The sequence below is a fragment of the Cherax quadricarinatus genome, chromosome 92 (genome assembly GCF_038502225.1).
Source record: "Cherax quadricarinatus isolate ZL_2023a chromosome 92, ASM3850222v1, whole genome shotgun sequence".
NCBI classification, from domain to species: Eukaryota; Metazoa; Arthropoda; class Malacostraca; order Decapoda; family Parastacidae; genus Cherax; species Cherax quadricarinatus.
This window is the reverse complement of record NC_091383.1, coordinates 4,437,544-4,452,438: the sequence shown is the minus strand read 5'-3', so window position 1 is coordinate 4,452,438 and position 14,895 is coordinate 4,437,544. Positions and strand designations below refer to the sequence as shown.

Sequence of the window (14,895 nt, the reverse complement as noted above, 5' to 3'; positions counted from 1 at the left end):
TCTTGAAGACTTCTACACTTGTTCCAGCAGTGTTTCTAATATCTTGAAGACTTCTACACTTGTTCCAGCAGTGTTTCTAATATCTTGAAGACTTCTACACTTGTTCCAGCAGTGTTTCTAATATCTTGAAGACTTCTACACTTGTTCCAGCAGTGTTTCTGATATCTTGAAGACTTCTACACTTGTTCCACCAGTGTTTCTAATATCTTGAAGACTTCTACACTTGTTCCAGCAGTGTTTCTGATATCTTGAAGACTTCTACACTTGTTCCAGCAGTGTTTCTGATATCTTGAAGACTTCTACACTTGTTCCAGCAGTGTTTCTAATATCTTGAAGACTTCTACACTTGTTCCAGCAGTGTTTCTGATATCTTGAAGACTTCTACACTTGTTCCAGCAGTGTTTCTGATATCTTGAAGACTTCTACACTTGTTCCACCAGTGTTTCTGATATCTTGAAGACTTCTACACTTGTTCCACCAGTGTTTCTGATATCTTGAAGACTTCTACACTTGTTCCACCAGTGTTTCTAATATCTTGAAGACTTCTACACTTGTTCCAGCAGTGTTTCTGATATCTTGAAGACTTCTACACTTGTTCCAGCAGTGTTTCTGATATCTTGAAGACTTCTACACTTGTTCCAGCAGTGTTTCTGATATCTTGAAGACTTCTACACTTGTTCCAGCAGTGTTTCTAATATCTTGAAGACTTCTACACTTGTTCCAGCAGTGTTTCTGATATCTTGAAGACTTCTACACTTGTTCCAGCAGTGTTTCTGATATCTTGAAGACTTCTACACTTGTTCCAGCAGTGTTTCTGATATCTTGAAGACTTCTACACTTGTTCCACCAGTGTTTCTGATATCTTGAAGACTTCTACACTTGTTCCACCAGTGTTTCTAATATCTTGAAGACTTCTACACTTGTTCCAGCAGTGTTTCTGATATCTTGAAGACTTCTACACTTGTTCCACCAATGTTTCTGATATCTTGAAGACTTCTACACTTGTTCCACCAGTGTTTCTGATATCTTGAAGACTTCTACACTTGTTCCACCAGTGTTTCTAATATCTTGAAGACTTCTACACTTGTTCCAGCAGTGTTTCTGATATCTTGAAGACTTCTACACTTGTTCCAGCAGTGTTTCTGATATCTTGAAGACTTCTACACTTGTTCCAGCAGTGTTTCTGATATCTTGAAGACTTCTACACTTGTTCCACCAGTGTTTCTAATATCTTGAAGACTTCTACACTTGTTCCAGCAGTGTTTCTGATATCTTGAAGACTTCTACACTTGTTCCAGCAGTGTTTCTAATATCTTGAAGACTTCTACACTTGTTCCACCAGTGTTTCTGATATCTTGAAGACTTCTACACTTGTTCCACCAGTGTTTCTGATATCTTGAAGACTTCTACACTTGTTCCACCAGTGTTTCTAATATCTTGAAGACTTCTACACTTGTTCCAGCAGTGTTTCTGATATCTTGAAGACTTCTACACTTGTTCCAGCAGTGTTTCTGATATCTTGAAGACTTCTACACTTGTTCCAGCAGTGTTTCTGATATCTTGAAGACTTCTACACTTGTTCCACCAGTGTTTCTAATATCTTGAAGACTTCTACACTTGTTCCAGCAGTGTTTCTGATATCTTGAAGACTTCTACACTTGTTCCAGCAGTGTTTCTAATATCTTGAAGACTTCTACACTTGTTCCAGCAGTGTTTCTGATATCTTGAAGAGTTCTACACTTGTTCCAGCAGTGTTTCTGGTATCTTGAAGACTTCTACACTTGTTCCAGCAGTGTTTCTGATATCTTGAAGACTTCTACACTTGTTCCAGCAGTGTTTCTAATATCTTGAAGACTTCTACACTTGTTCCAGCAGTGTTTCTGATATCTTGAAGACTTCTACACTTGTTCCAGCAGTGTTTCTGGTATCTTGAAGACTTCTACACTTGTTCCAGCAGTGTTTCTGATATCTTGAAGACTTCTACACTTGTTCCAGCAGTGTTTCTGATATCTTGAAGACTTCTACACTTGTTCCAGCAGTGTTTCTGATATCTTGAAGACTTCTACACTTGTTCCAGCAGTGTTTCTAATATCTTGAAGACTTCTACACTTGTTCCAGCAGTGTTTCTAATATCTTGAAGACTTCTACACTTGTTCCAGCAGTGTTTCCGGTATCTCCTGGTAACATGTTAAATAATCTGGGGCCACGGATGTTGATACAGTGTTCCCTTATTGTGCCCACTACACCCCTGCTCCTCACTGGGTTTATTTTGTACTTCCTCCCATATCTCTCACTCCAATATGTTGTTATGGCAGTGTGTAGGTTTGGAACTAATGAGACAATTTCAAACACAATATACGGCTCCATTCAGGGCAAGAGAGATATCAGAGCTGGAACAGATACAGAGATTATTTACGACCCACACACAGCCAGTAAAGTATTGAAATTACTGGGCTGGTGTCCTTACACCTGCTGCCACTGTTTACCTAGCAGTAAGTAGGTACTTGCGTGTTAATCACCTTACAACTGCTGCCACTGTTCACCTAACAGTAAGTAGGTACCTGGGTATTAGTTGGTTGTTGTGGGTGGCATCCTGGGCAGAGTGAGACGTATGGACAAGTCACCTTACACCTACTGCTGTCACTGTTCACCTAGCAGTAAGTAGGTACCTGGGTGTTAGTTGGCTGTCGTAGGTGGCATCCTGGGCAGAGTGAGACGTATGGGCAAGTCACCTTACACCTACTGCTGTCACTGTTCACCTAGCAGTAAGTAGGTACCTGGGTGTTAGTTGGCTGTCGTGGGTGGCATCCTGGGCAGAGTGAGACGTATGGGCAAGTCACCTTACACCTACTGCTGTCACTGTTCACCTAGCAGTAAGTAGGTACCTGGGTGTTAGTTGGCTGTCTTGGGTGGCATCCTGGGCAGGGTGTTGGAAAGCAAGGAACCTGCAGGCTTACAAGAAGTAACCAACAGATAACTCAGTAAGTATAAAGGGACCAAGACTCTTAACTTGGACCAGGGGAGCCTAAAGTTCTTCCCACACTTGAAGGAACTCTTCTTAGAACTTGGTTTCATGAATAAAAACTGTAAATAAAAGTGTGTAAATACGATTTTGTAAATTCCTGTGGATAATCTTGTAAATTGAACTGTGTAAATACATCAGTGTAAATACATCAGTGTAAATACGTCACTGTAAATACGTCACTGTAAATACATCAGTGTAAATACATCAGTGTAAATACGTCACTGTAAATACATCAGTGTAAATACGTCACTGTAAATACATCAGTGTAAATACGTCACTGTAAATACATCAGTGTAAATACGTCATGTAAATACATCAGTGTAAATACGTCAGTGTAAATACGTCAGTGTAAATACATCAGTGTAAATACGTCATGTAAATACGTCAGTGTAAATACATCAGTGTAAATACGTCATGTAAATACATCAGTGTAAATACGTCACTGTAAATACATCAGTGTAAATACGTCACTGTAAATACATCAGTGTAAATACGTCATGTAAATACATCAGTGTAAATACGTCAGTGTAAATACATCAGTGTAAATACGTCATGTAAATACGTCAGTGTAAATACATCAGTGTAAATACGTCATGTAAATACATCAGTGTAAATACGTCACTGTAAATACATCAGTGTAAATACGTCACTGTAAATACATCAGTGTAAATACGTCATGTAAATACATCAGTGTAAATACGTCAGTGTAAATACGTCACTGTAAATACATCAGTGTAAATACGTCAGTGTAAATACGTCAGTGTAAATACATCAGTGTAAATACGTCAGTGTAAATACGTCAGTGTAAATACATCAGTGTAAATACGTCAGTGTAAATACATCAGTGTAAATACGTCATGTAAATACATCAGTGTAAATACGTCAGTGTAAATACGTCAGTGTAAATACATCAGTGTAAATACGTCAGTGTAAATACATCAGTGTAAATACGTCATGTAAATACATCAGTGTAAATACGTCAGTGTAAATACGTCAGTGTAAATACATCAGTGTAAATACGTCAGTGTAAATACGTCAGTGTAAATACGTCATGTAAATACATCGGTGTAAATACGTCACTGTAAATACATCAGTGTAAATACGTCAGTGTAAATACGTCAGTGTAAATACAGTGTAAATACATCAGTGTAAATTAGTGTAAATACAGTCACAAATTCAAAAGTGATATTGAACTGTGTAAACACAGATTTGTAAATTCAGTTGTAAATTAAACTGTATTTAAGTGCAACTTGTGTAAATTAAATTGTAAAATAATACGTGTAAATACAGTAGCATAAATTCAACTGTAAATCAGAGAGCAACTTACAGTGAGGTCAACGTCTTCGTTATCTGAGTGGTGGTTCCTGATGGCCCGACCCTTGTGGTGATCTGCATGGCTGTCTCTGATGGAAACTGCTTCTGCGCGGCCACATCCCCAACCAGAGCCTGTGGTACAGTCACTGTAGTACATGATCACGGCCACGTCCATCACGAACCACACCAAGGACGTCACCAGCACTATCTTGCAGGTGTGCACTCGCAGTCTCGACGCGCGAAACATCGTGCACGGTGCTGAAGGCTGTGGTGCACGGTGCTGGAGGCTGTGGTGCACGGTGATGAAGACTGTGGTGCACGGTACTGGTGGAACACAGTACTGGAGGCTTACTGAAGGATTTCTGACAACCCCTGGCTGTGGTACACGATGCTGAAGGCTGTGGTACTCAGTACTGGAGGTTAACTGACCTCCTAAAACAGTTACCGAGGTACTGGAGACTTACTGACTTCCCGTAACAGTCACTGACGGTACTGACAGGTGAGTTACTTCCAGTAGTACTGGGTGACGGTGTTAGTGGCTTGGTAAGTGGCTTCAAGATACTTCCAAAACGAGATTTAACAAGGAACCAATTACTTCTTCCACTAATCTAACTCGTTACAATGCTCACGGAAGGCCAAAGAAAGATTTAGACAATAATATCAGCAAAAGAATATCCTACACTCACGTAATGGGACTCAGTAGAATGAACCTCCAGGTTACAGTCATTACTAGCATTCTACACTGAGGTATGGAACTTAGTAGAATGAATTACGCTATCATACGCATTCTACAATGAGGAATGGGACTTGGAAGAATGAATTACGCTATCACAAGCATTCTACACTGAAGAATGGGACTTGGTAGACAGAATCCTGAGGAGGAACACTCTTGACAGCGTTCCGGGGCGCTTACAGAGCTGAAATGGGAAGACACTGAACGGAAGGGCTGGAAAGGGAATGATAGTGGACGTGTTGTGTGATGAAGCTGATGCGAAGAGTGCAGGTGTGTAAGGGAGGGACAGGTGTGAGAAATACAGGTGTGAGAGAGGGCTACAACGGCCACATCACACCGTCACCACATCCTACACTGCAACGTTCGTCCCATGTACCTGTAGAGAGAGAAACCACACATCAGTACAACAGTACATAAGAATATAAGAATGGAGGAACACTGCAAAAGGCCTACTGGCCCGTACAAGGCAGGTCCTTATCAAAACCACTCATTCCCACCCACGTATTTGCTCAACTTTTCCCAAAGCTACCCAAGAATTTACTCCCGTACCCACAACACCAATCAAACCCAGCCCCTCCCACTCACATATCTGTCCAATCTCTTTTTAAAGGTACCCGGGTCCTAGCCTCGATCACCCTACTCGGAAGATTGTTCCACGCTTCCACAACTCCGTTACAAAACCAATAGTTACATACGCCCTTTCTAAATCTAAATTTACCATCAACACAACAGTACAACAGTGCATAAGCCTATGATATACCACAGTACGACTGTCAAATTCCAAGAATCATCGTCCCTACAGCCTACTCTTAGGCCTGATTTTATATACTGGTGGACGGTAGTGGCTAGTTTATTGTGGATGGTAACGCAAGAACTAGTAGATATGATAAATGGTTTAAAACCGACAAGTTGAAGATTGAGACACTTATGCAACATATGGGAATCTTTACTGAAGAAACGTTTTGCCACACAGTGGCTTCATCAGTCCAATACAAAGCAGAAAGGTGTAAGGAGAGGAGGAGTTTGAGGTAATCAGTCCCTCAGCCTGGGGTCGATGTGTTCAATCCATCAGTCTTGTAGAATGTACAGCATAGGACCGTAGACGTGGCTTATATACTGTAGTGAGGTGAGGCGAAGCAGGAGGAGGCGGGGTCATAGTGGTACCATCCACTAGTCGAAGTATATAAGCCACGTCTACGGTCCTATGCTGTACATTCTACAAGACTGATGGACTGAACACATCGACTCCAGGCTGAGGGACTGATTACCTCTGGTGGCCTGGTGGTTAACGCTCTCGCTTCACACGGTGAGGGCCTGGGTTCGATTCCCAGCCAGAGTAGAAACATTGGACGTGTTTCTTTCCACCTGTTGTCTATGTTCCCCATCAGTAAAATGGGTACTTGGGTGTTAGTCGACTGGTGTGGGTCGCATCCTGGGACACTGACCTAAGGAGGCCTGGTCACAGACCGGGCCGCGGGGGCGTTGACCCCCGGAACTAACTCCAGGTAACCTCAAACTACTCATTTTCTTACACATTTCTGCTTTGTATTGGACTGATGAAGCCACTGTGTGGCGAACCGTTTCCTCAGTAAAAATTCCCATTTGTTGCATAAGTGTCTCAATCTTCAACTTGTAGATACAAAAAAGGCCTAGGAGCTAGGCCCCAAAAGGGTTTACAGGAGCGCTTCTGAATTTATATCTATCATTTATGTTTTATTTATTTAAACAAAATTTAGGATATTTCAATGCTATGTCTAGTATCTTATTTTCATTAAAAAGATATCTTGACTTAACACAGATGATTATACTATCTGAAAATGAAAATTAGACACATGTGCAACATCTGGGTATCTTTATTTTAGACGTTTCGCCCTCCAGTGGCTTTATCAATACAAATTCGAAGACACAATTGAAAAACAGAAGAACTATACACCAAAGGTGAGGTAATCAGTCCCTCAGAATTGGAGTTGGTAGAGAGGACCGGAGTCTTGAAGAATCTGAACCACAGTCCTGGAGCTTGGTGCTTATATACTGGCGTCAGGTGAGGGACGGGTAGCAGACGAAGACAGTGTCACTGATAGGTGGGATTACCCAGTGGAAGTAGGTCATACCCGAGGGGACTGGTCAGTAATAGTTAAGAAGGTTGTGTAGATGTCCTCTGTACCAAGATGCCACGATGTTGTAATGTCTGACAAGTTATACGTGAAAGGTATATAATGGTATTATACCATTTATGTACAATATATATATATATATATATATATATATATATATATATATATATATATATATATATATATATATATATATATATATATATATATATATTCCTCATTAAGTGGACAATTAAGCACTAAGTGCTCAAGATAGTGACCACAGGCCTGGCTACATACACTCCATTTAGTTTTATCATCTGGGTGTCTGCCAGACTGTCAAAAAGTACTTGTAACCAAGCCTAAGCCAGACTACTACAACACCACACTGTCAGAAGTACTTGTAACCAAGCCTAAGCCAGGCTACTACAACACCACACTGTCAGAAGTACTTGTAACCAAGCCTAAGCCAGGCTACTACAACACCACACTGTCAGAAGTACTTGTAACCAAGCCTAAGCCAGACTACTACAACACCACACTGTCAGAAGTACTTGTAACCAAGCCTAAGCCAGGCTACTACAACACCACACTGTCAGAAGTACTTGTAACCAAGCCTAAGCCAGACTACTACAACACCACACTGTCAGAAGTACTTGTAACCAAGCCTAAGCCAGACTACTACAACACCACACTGTCAGAAAGTACTTGTAACCAAGCCTAAGCCAGGCTACTACAACACCACACTGTCAGAAGTAATTGTAACCAAGCCTAAGCCAGAATACTACAACACCACACTGTCAGAAGTACTTGTAACCAAGCCTAAGCCAGACTACTACAACACCACACTGTCAGAAGTACTTGTAACCAAGCCTAAGCCAGACTACTACAACACCACACTGTCAGAAGTACTTGTAACCAAGCCTAAGCCAGGCTACTACAACACCACACTGTCAGAAGTACTTGTAACCAAGCCTAAGCCAGGCTACTACAACACCACACTTTCAGAAGTACTTGTAACCAAGCCTAAGCCAGGCTACTACAACACCACACTGTCAGAAGTACTTGTAACCAAGCCTAAGCCAGACTACTACAACACCACACTGTCAGAAGTACTTGTAACCAAGCCTAAACCAGACTACTACAACACCACACTGTCAGAAGTACTTGTAACCAAGCCTAAGCCAGGCTACTACAACACCACACTGTCAGAAGTACTTGTAACCAAGCCTAAACCAGACTACTACAACACCACACTGTCAGAAGTACTTGTAACCAAGCCTAAGCCAGGCTACTACAACACCACACTGTCAGAAGTACTTGTAACCAAGCCTAAGCCAGACTACTACAACACCACACTGTCAGAAGTACTTGTAACCAAGCCTAAGCCAGACTACTACAACACCACACTGTCAGAAGTACTTGTAACCAAGCCTAAGCCTGGCTACTACAACACCACACTGTCAGAAGTACTTGTAACCAAGCCTAAGCCAGACTACTACAACACCACACTGTCAGAAGTACTTGTAACAAAGCCTAAGCCAGGCTACTACAACACCACACTGTCAGAAGTACTTGTAACCAAGCCTAAGCCAGGCTACTACAACACCACACTGTCAGAAGTACTTGTAACCAAGCCTAAGCCAGGCTACTACAACACCACACTGTCAGAAGTACTTGTAACCAAGCCTAAGCCAGGCTACTACAACACCACATTGTCAGAAGTACTTGTAACCAAGCCTAAGCCAGGCTACTACAACACCACACTGTCAGAAGTACTTGTAACCAAGCCTAAGCCAGACTACTACAACACCACACTGTCAGAAGTACTTGTAACCAAGCCTAAGTCAGACTACTACAACACCACACTGTCAGAAGTACTTGTAACCAAGCCTAAGCCAGACTACTACAACACCACACTGTCAGAAGTACTTGTAACCAAGCCTAAGCCAGACTACTACAACACCACACTGTCAGAAGTACTTGTAACCAAGCCTAAGCCAGACTACTACAACACCACACTGTCAGAAGTACTTGTAACCAAGCCTAAGCCAGGCTACTACAACACCACACTGTCAGAAGTACTTGTAACCAAGCCTAAGCCAGGCTACTACAACACCATACTGTCAGAAGTACTTGTAACCAAGCCTAAGCCAGACTACTACAACACCACACTGTCAGAAGTACTTGTAACCAAGCCTAAGCCAGACTACTACAACACCACACTGTCAGAAGTACTTGTAACCAAGCCTAAGCCAGGCTACTAAAACACCACACTGTCAGAAGTACTTGTAACCAAGCCTAAGCCAGACTACTACAACACCACATTGTCAGAAGTACTTGTAACCAAGCCTAAGCCAGACTACTACAACACCACACTGTCAGAAGTACTGGTAACCAAGCCTAAGCCAGACTACTACAACATCACACTGTCAGAAGTACTTGTAACCAAGCCTAAGCCAGACTACTACAACACCACACTGTCAGAAGTACTTGTAACCAAGCCTAAGCCAGACTACTACAACACCACACTGTCAGAAGTACTGGTAACCAAGCCTAAGCCAGGCTACTACAACACCACACTGTCAGAAGTACTTGTAACCAAGCCTAAGCCAGACTACTACAACACCACACTGTCAGAAGTACTTGTAACCAAGCCTAAGCCAGACTACTACAACACCACACTGTCAGAAGTACTTGTAACCAAGCCTAAGCCAGGCTACTACAACACCACACTGTCAGAAGTACTTGTAACCAAGCCTAAGCCAGACTACTACAACACCACATTGTCAGAAGTACTTGTAACCAAGCCTAAGCCAGACTACTACAACACCACACTGTCAGAAGTACTGGTAACCAAGCCTAAGCCAGACTACTACAACACCACACTGTCAGAAGTACTTGTAACCAAGCCTAAGCCAGACTACTACAACACCACACTGTCAGAAGTACTTGTAACCAAGCCTAAGCCAGACTACTACAACACCACACTGTCAGAAGTACTGGTAACCAAGCCTAAGCCAGGCTACTACAACACCACACTGTCAGAAGTACTTGTAACCAAGCCTAAGCCAGACTACTACAACACCACACTGTCAGAAGTACTTGTAACCAAGCCTAAGCCAGACTACTACAACACCACACTGTCAGAAGTACTTGTAACCAAGCCTAAGCCAGGCTACTACAACACCACACTGTCAGAAGTACTTGTAACCAAGCCTAAGCCAGGCTACTACAACACCACACTTTCAGAAGTACTTGTAACCAAGCCTAAGCCAGACTACTACAACATCAGTGTTCACATTACAAGTTGCTCAATAAGTATAGTTATCTACGTTCATGTTATCATAGTGGGTTATAGATCTACCCAGGCTTCTAAATACATTCCTATGCTAGACACAGACACAACAAAGTTGTATTCTACTTTCTCCTTCAGGCTACTTACCTTTCGTTAACATATTAACTTCATCATGAAGGAGTAATCCAATATGTGATGGAATCCATAGCAATTCTATATTAATTTGTTTTTCCCGGATTTTTTAGTATATTTGGCTTCACCAACGATCATGTTAGAGTTATTATGCGAGTCAAGTGTTGACACAGAATCTGAGTTAAGTTTAATGTCATAACTTAAGCTCCATTACGATGTCTTAAGCGCCATTACAATGTCATAACTTAAGCGCCATTGCAATGGCAAACAATTCAATTTGCAGTGTAGACGACTTGTTAATTGTTATACTTAATATAGTCCCTGTCGTTATTATTTGAGGTGACAATGGCAGCTAGTAGACTACTGTTAGAGGTGACAACAACAGCTAGTAGACTACTGTTAGAGGTGACAACAACAGTTAGTAGACTACTGCTGGAGGTGACAACAACAGTTAGTAGACTACTGCTGGAGGTGACAACAACAGTTAGTAGACTACTGCTGGAGGTGACAACAACAGTTAGTAGACTACTGCTGGAGGTGACAACAACAGTTAGTAGACTACTGCTGGAGGTGACAACAACAGTTAGTAGACTACTGCTGGAGGTGACAACAACAGTTAGTAGACTACTGCTGGAGGTGACAACAACAGTTAGTAGACTACTGCTGGAGGTGACAACAACAGTTAGTAGACTACTGCTGGAGGTGACAACAACAGTTAGTAGACTACTGCTGGAGGTGACAACAACAGTTAGTAGACTACTGCTGGAGGTGACAACAACAGTTAGTAGACTACTGCTGGAGGTGACAACAACAGCTAGTAGACTACTGCTGGAGGTGACAACAACAGCTAGTAGACTACTGCTGGAGGTGACAGCAACAGTTAGTAGACTACTGCTGGAGGTGACAGCAACAGCTAGTAGACTACTGGAGGTGACAACAGCTAGTAGACTACTGGAGGTGACAACAGCTAGTAGACTACTGGAGGTGACAACAGCTAGTAGACTACTGGAGGTGACAACAGCTAGTAGACTACTGCTGGAGGTGACAACAACAGCTAGTAGACTACTGCTGGAGGTGACAACAACAGCTAGTAGACTACTGCTGGAGGTGACAACAGTTAGTAGGTACTATCAAGATCACTAGTGATCTGGGAAGGTACTATCAAGATCACTAGTGATCTGGGAAGGTACTATCAAGATCACTAGTGATCTGGGAAGGTACTATCAAGATCACTAGTGATCTGGGAAGGCACTATCAAGATCACTAGTGATCTGAGAAGGTACTATCAAGATCACTAGTGATCTGGGAAGGTACTATCAAGATCACTAGTGATCTGAGAAGGTACTATCAAGATCACTAGTGATCTGGGAAGGTACTATCAAGATCACTAGTGATCTGGGAAGGTACTATCAAGATCACTAGTGATCTGGGAAGGTACTATCAAGATCACTAGTGATCTGAGAAGGTACTATCAAGATCACTAGTGATCTGAGAAGGTACTATCAAGATCACTAGTGATCTGAGAAGGTACTATCAAGATCACTAGTGATCTGGGAAGGTACTATCAAGATCACTAGTGATCTGGGAAGGTACTATCAAGATCACTAATGATCTGGGAAGGTACTATCAAGATCACTAGTGATCTGGGAAGGTACTATCAAGATCACTAGTGATCTGAGAAGGTACTATCAAGATCACTAGTGATCTGAGAAGGTACTATCAAGATCACTAGTGATCTGGGAAGGTACTATCAAGATCACTAGTGATCTGGGAAGGTACTTTCAAGATCACTAGTGATCTGGGAAGGTACTATCAAGATCACTAGTGATCTGGGAAGGTACTATCAAGATCACTAGTGATCTGGGAAGGTACTATCAAGATCACTAGTGATCTGAGAAGGTACTATCAAGATCACTAGTGATCTGGGAAGGCACTATCAAGATCACTAGTGATCTGGGAAGGTACTATCAAGATCACTAGTGATCTGGGAAGGTACTATCAAGATCACTAGTGATCTGGGAAGGTACTATCAAGATCACTAGTGATCTGGGAAGGTACTATCAAGATCACTAGTGATCTGAGAAGGTACTATCAAGATCACTAGTGATCTGGGAAGGTACTATCAAGATCACTAGTGATCTGGGAAGGTACTATCAAGATCACTAGTGATCTGGGAAGGTACTATCAAGATCACTAGTGATCTGGGAAGGTACTATCAAGATCACTAATGATCTGGGAAGGTACTATCAAGATCACTAGTGATCTGGGAAGGTACTATCAAGATCACTAGTGATCTGAGAAGGTACTATCAAGATCACTAGTGATCTGAGAAGGTACTATCAAGATCACTAGTGATCTGGGAAGGTACTATCAAGATCACTAGTGATCTGGGAAGGTACTATCAAGATCACTAGTGATCTGGGAAGGTACTATCAAGATCACTAGTGATCTGGGAAGGTACTATCAAGATCACTAGTGATCTGGGAAGGTACTATCAAGATCACTAGTGATCTGAGAAGGTACTATCAAGATCACTAGTGATCTGAGAAGGTACTATCAAGATCACTAGTGATCTGGGAAGGTACTATCAAGATCACTAATGATCTGGGAAGGTACTATCAAGATCACTAGTGATCTGGGAAGGTACTATCAAGATCACTAGTGATCTGAGAAGGTACTATCAAGATCACTAGTGATCTGAGAAGGTACTATCAAGATCACTAGTGATCTGGGAAGGTACTATCAAGATCACTAGTGATCTGAGAAGGTACTATCAAGATCACTAGTGATCTGAGAAGGTACTATCAAGATCACTAGTGATCTGGGAAGGTACTATCAAGATCACTAGTGATCTGGGAAGGTACTATCAAGATCACTAGTGATCTGGGAAGGTACTATCAAGATCACTAGTGATCTGGGAAGGTACTATCAAGATCACTAGTGATCTGGGAAGGTACTATCAAGATCACTAGTGATCTGGGAAGGTACTATCAAGATCACTAGTGATCTGGGAAGGTACTAGCATTACGTTCACCTAAACTTACGTTCACCTAACATTACGTTCACCTAACCTTACGTTCACCTAACCTTACATTCACCTAAAATTACGTTCACCTAACATTACGTTCACCTAACATTACGTTCACCTAACAATACGTTCACCTAAAATTATGTTCACCTAACATCACGTTCACCTCACCATACGTTCACCTAACATTACGTTCACCTCACCATACGTTCACCTAACATTATCTTCACCTAACCATACGTTCACCTAACATTACGTTCACCTAACCATACGTTCACCTAACCATACGTTCACCTAACCATACGTTCACCTAACCATACGTTCACCTAACCATACGTTCACCTAACCATACGTTCACCTAACCATACGTTCACCTAACATTACGTTCACCTAACCATACGTTCACCTCACCATACGTTCAACTAACATTACATTCACTTAACCTTACGTTCACTTAACCTTACATTCACTTAACCTTACGTTCACTTAACCTTACGTTCACTTAACCTTACGTTCACTTAACCTTACGTTCACTTAACCTTACGTTCACTTAACCTTACGTTCACCTCACCATACGTTCAACTAACATTACGTTCACGTAGCTTTACGTTCACTTAACCATACGTTCACTTAACCTTACGTTCACTTAACCTTACGTTCACTTAACCTTACGTTCACTTAACCTTACATTCACTTAACCTTACGTTCACTTAACCTTACATTCACTTAACCTTACGTTCACTTAACCTTACATTCACTTAACCTTACGTTCACTTAACCTTACGTTCACTTAACCTTACGTTCACTTAACCTTACGTTCACTTAACCTTACATTCACTTAACCTTACGTTCACTTAACCTTACGTTCACTTAACCTTACGTTCACTTAACCTTACGTTCACTTAACCTTACGTTCACTTAACCTTACATTCACTTAACCTTACGTTCACTTAACCTTACATTCACTTAACCTTACGTTCACTTAACCTTACGTTCACTTAACCTTACGTTCACTTAACCTTACATTCACTTAACCTTACGTTCACTTAACCTTACGTTCACTTAACCTTACGTTCACTTAACCTTACGTTCATCTAACATTACGTTCACCTAACATTACGTTCACCTAACCATACGTTCACCTCACCATACGTTCAACTAACATTACGTTCACGTAGCTTTACGTTCACCTAACCATACGTTCACTTAACCTTACGTTCACTTAACCTTACGTTCACTTAACCTTACATTCACTTAACCTTACGTTCACTT

At 41.6% G+C, this 14,895-nt stretch overlaps 1 protein-coding gene across 4 annotated transcripts in view; it reads right to left on the bottom strand.

Moving 5' to 3' along the window:
• Pgant5 (polypeptide N-acetylgalactosaminyltransferase 5) overlaps window positions 1–14,895 on the bottom strand; it is a 95,678-nt gene that overhangs the window by 66,125 nt on the left and 14,658 nt on the right. For all 4 annotated transcript variants that reach the window (XM_070104484.1, XM_070104483.1, XM_070104485.1 and 1 more), the window contains exon 2: window positions 4,353–5,448. In XM_070104484.1, the coding sequence (XP_069960585.1) occupies window positions 4,353–4,586 (234 nt within the window). In that variant the 5' untranslated portion in view covers window positions 4,587–5,448. The remainder of the gene's footprint in view (window positions 1–4,352; window positions 5,449–14,895) is intronic.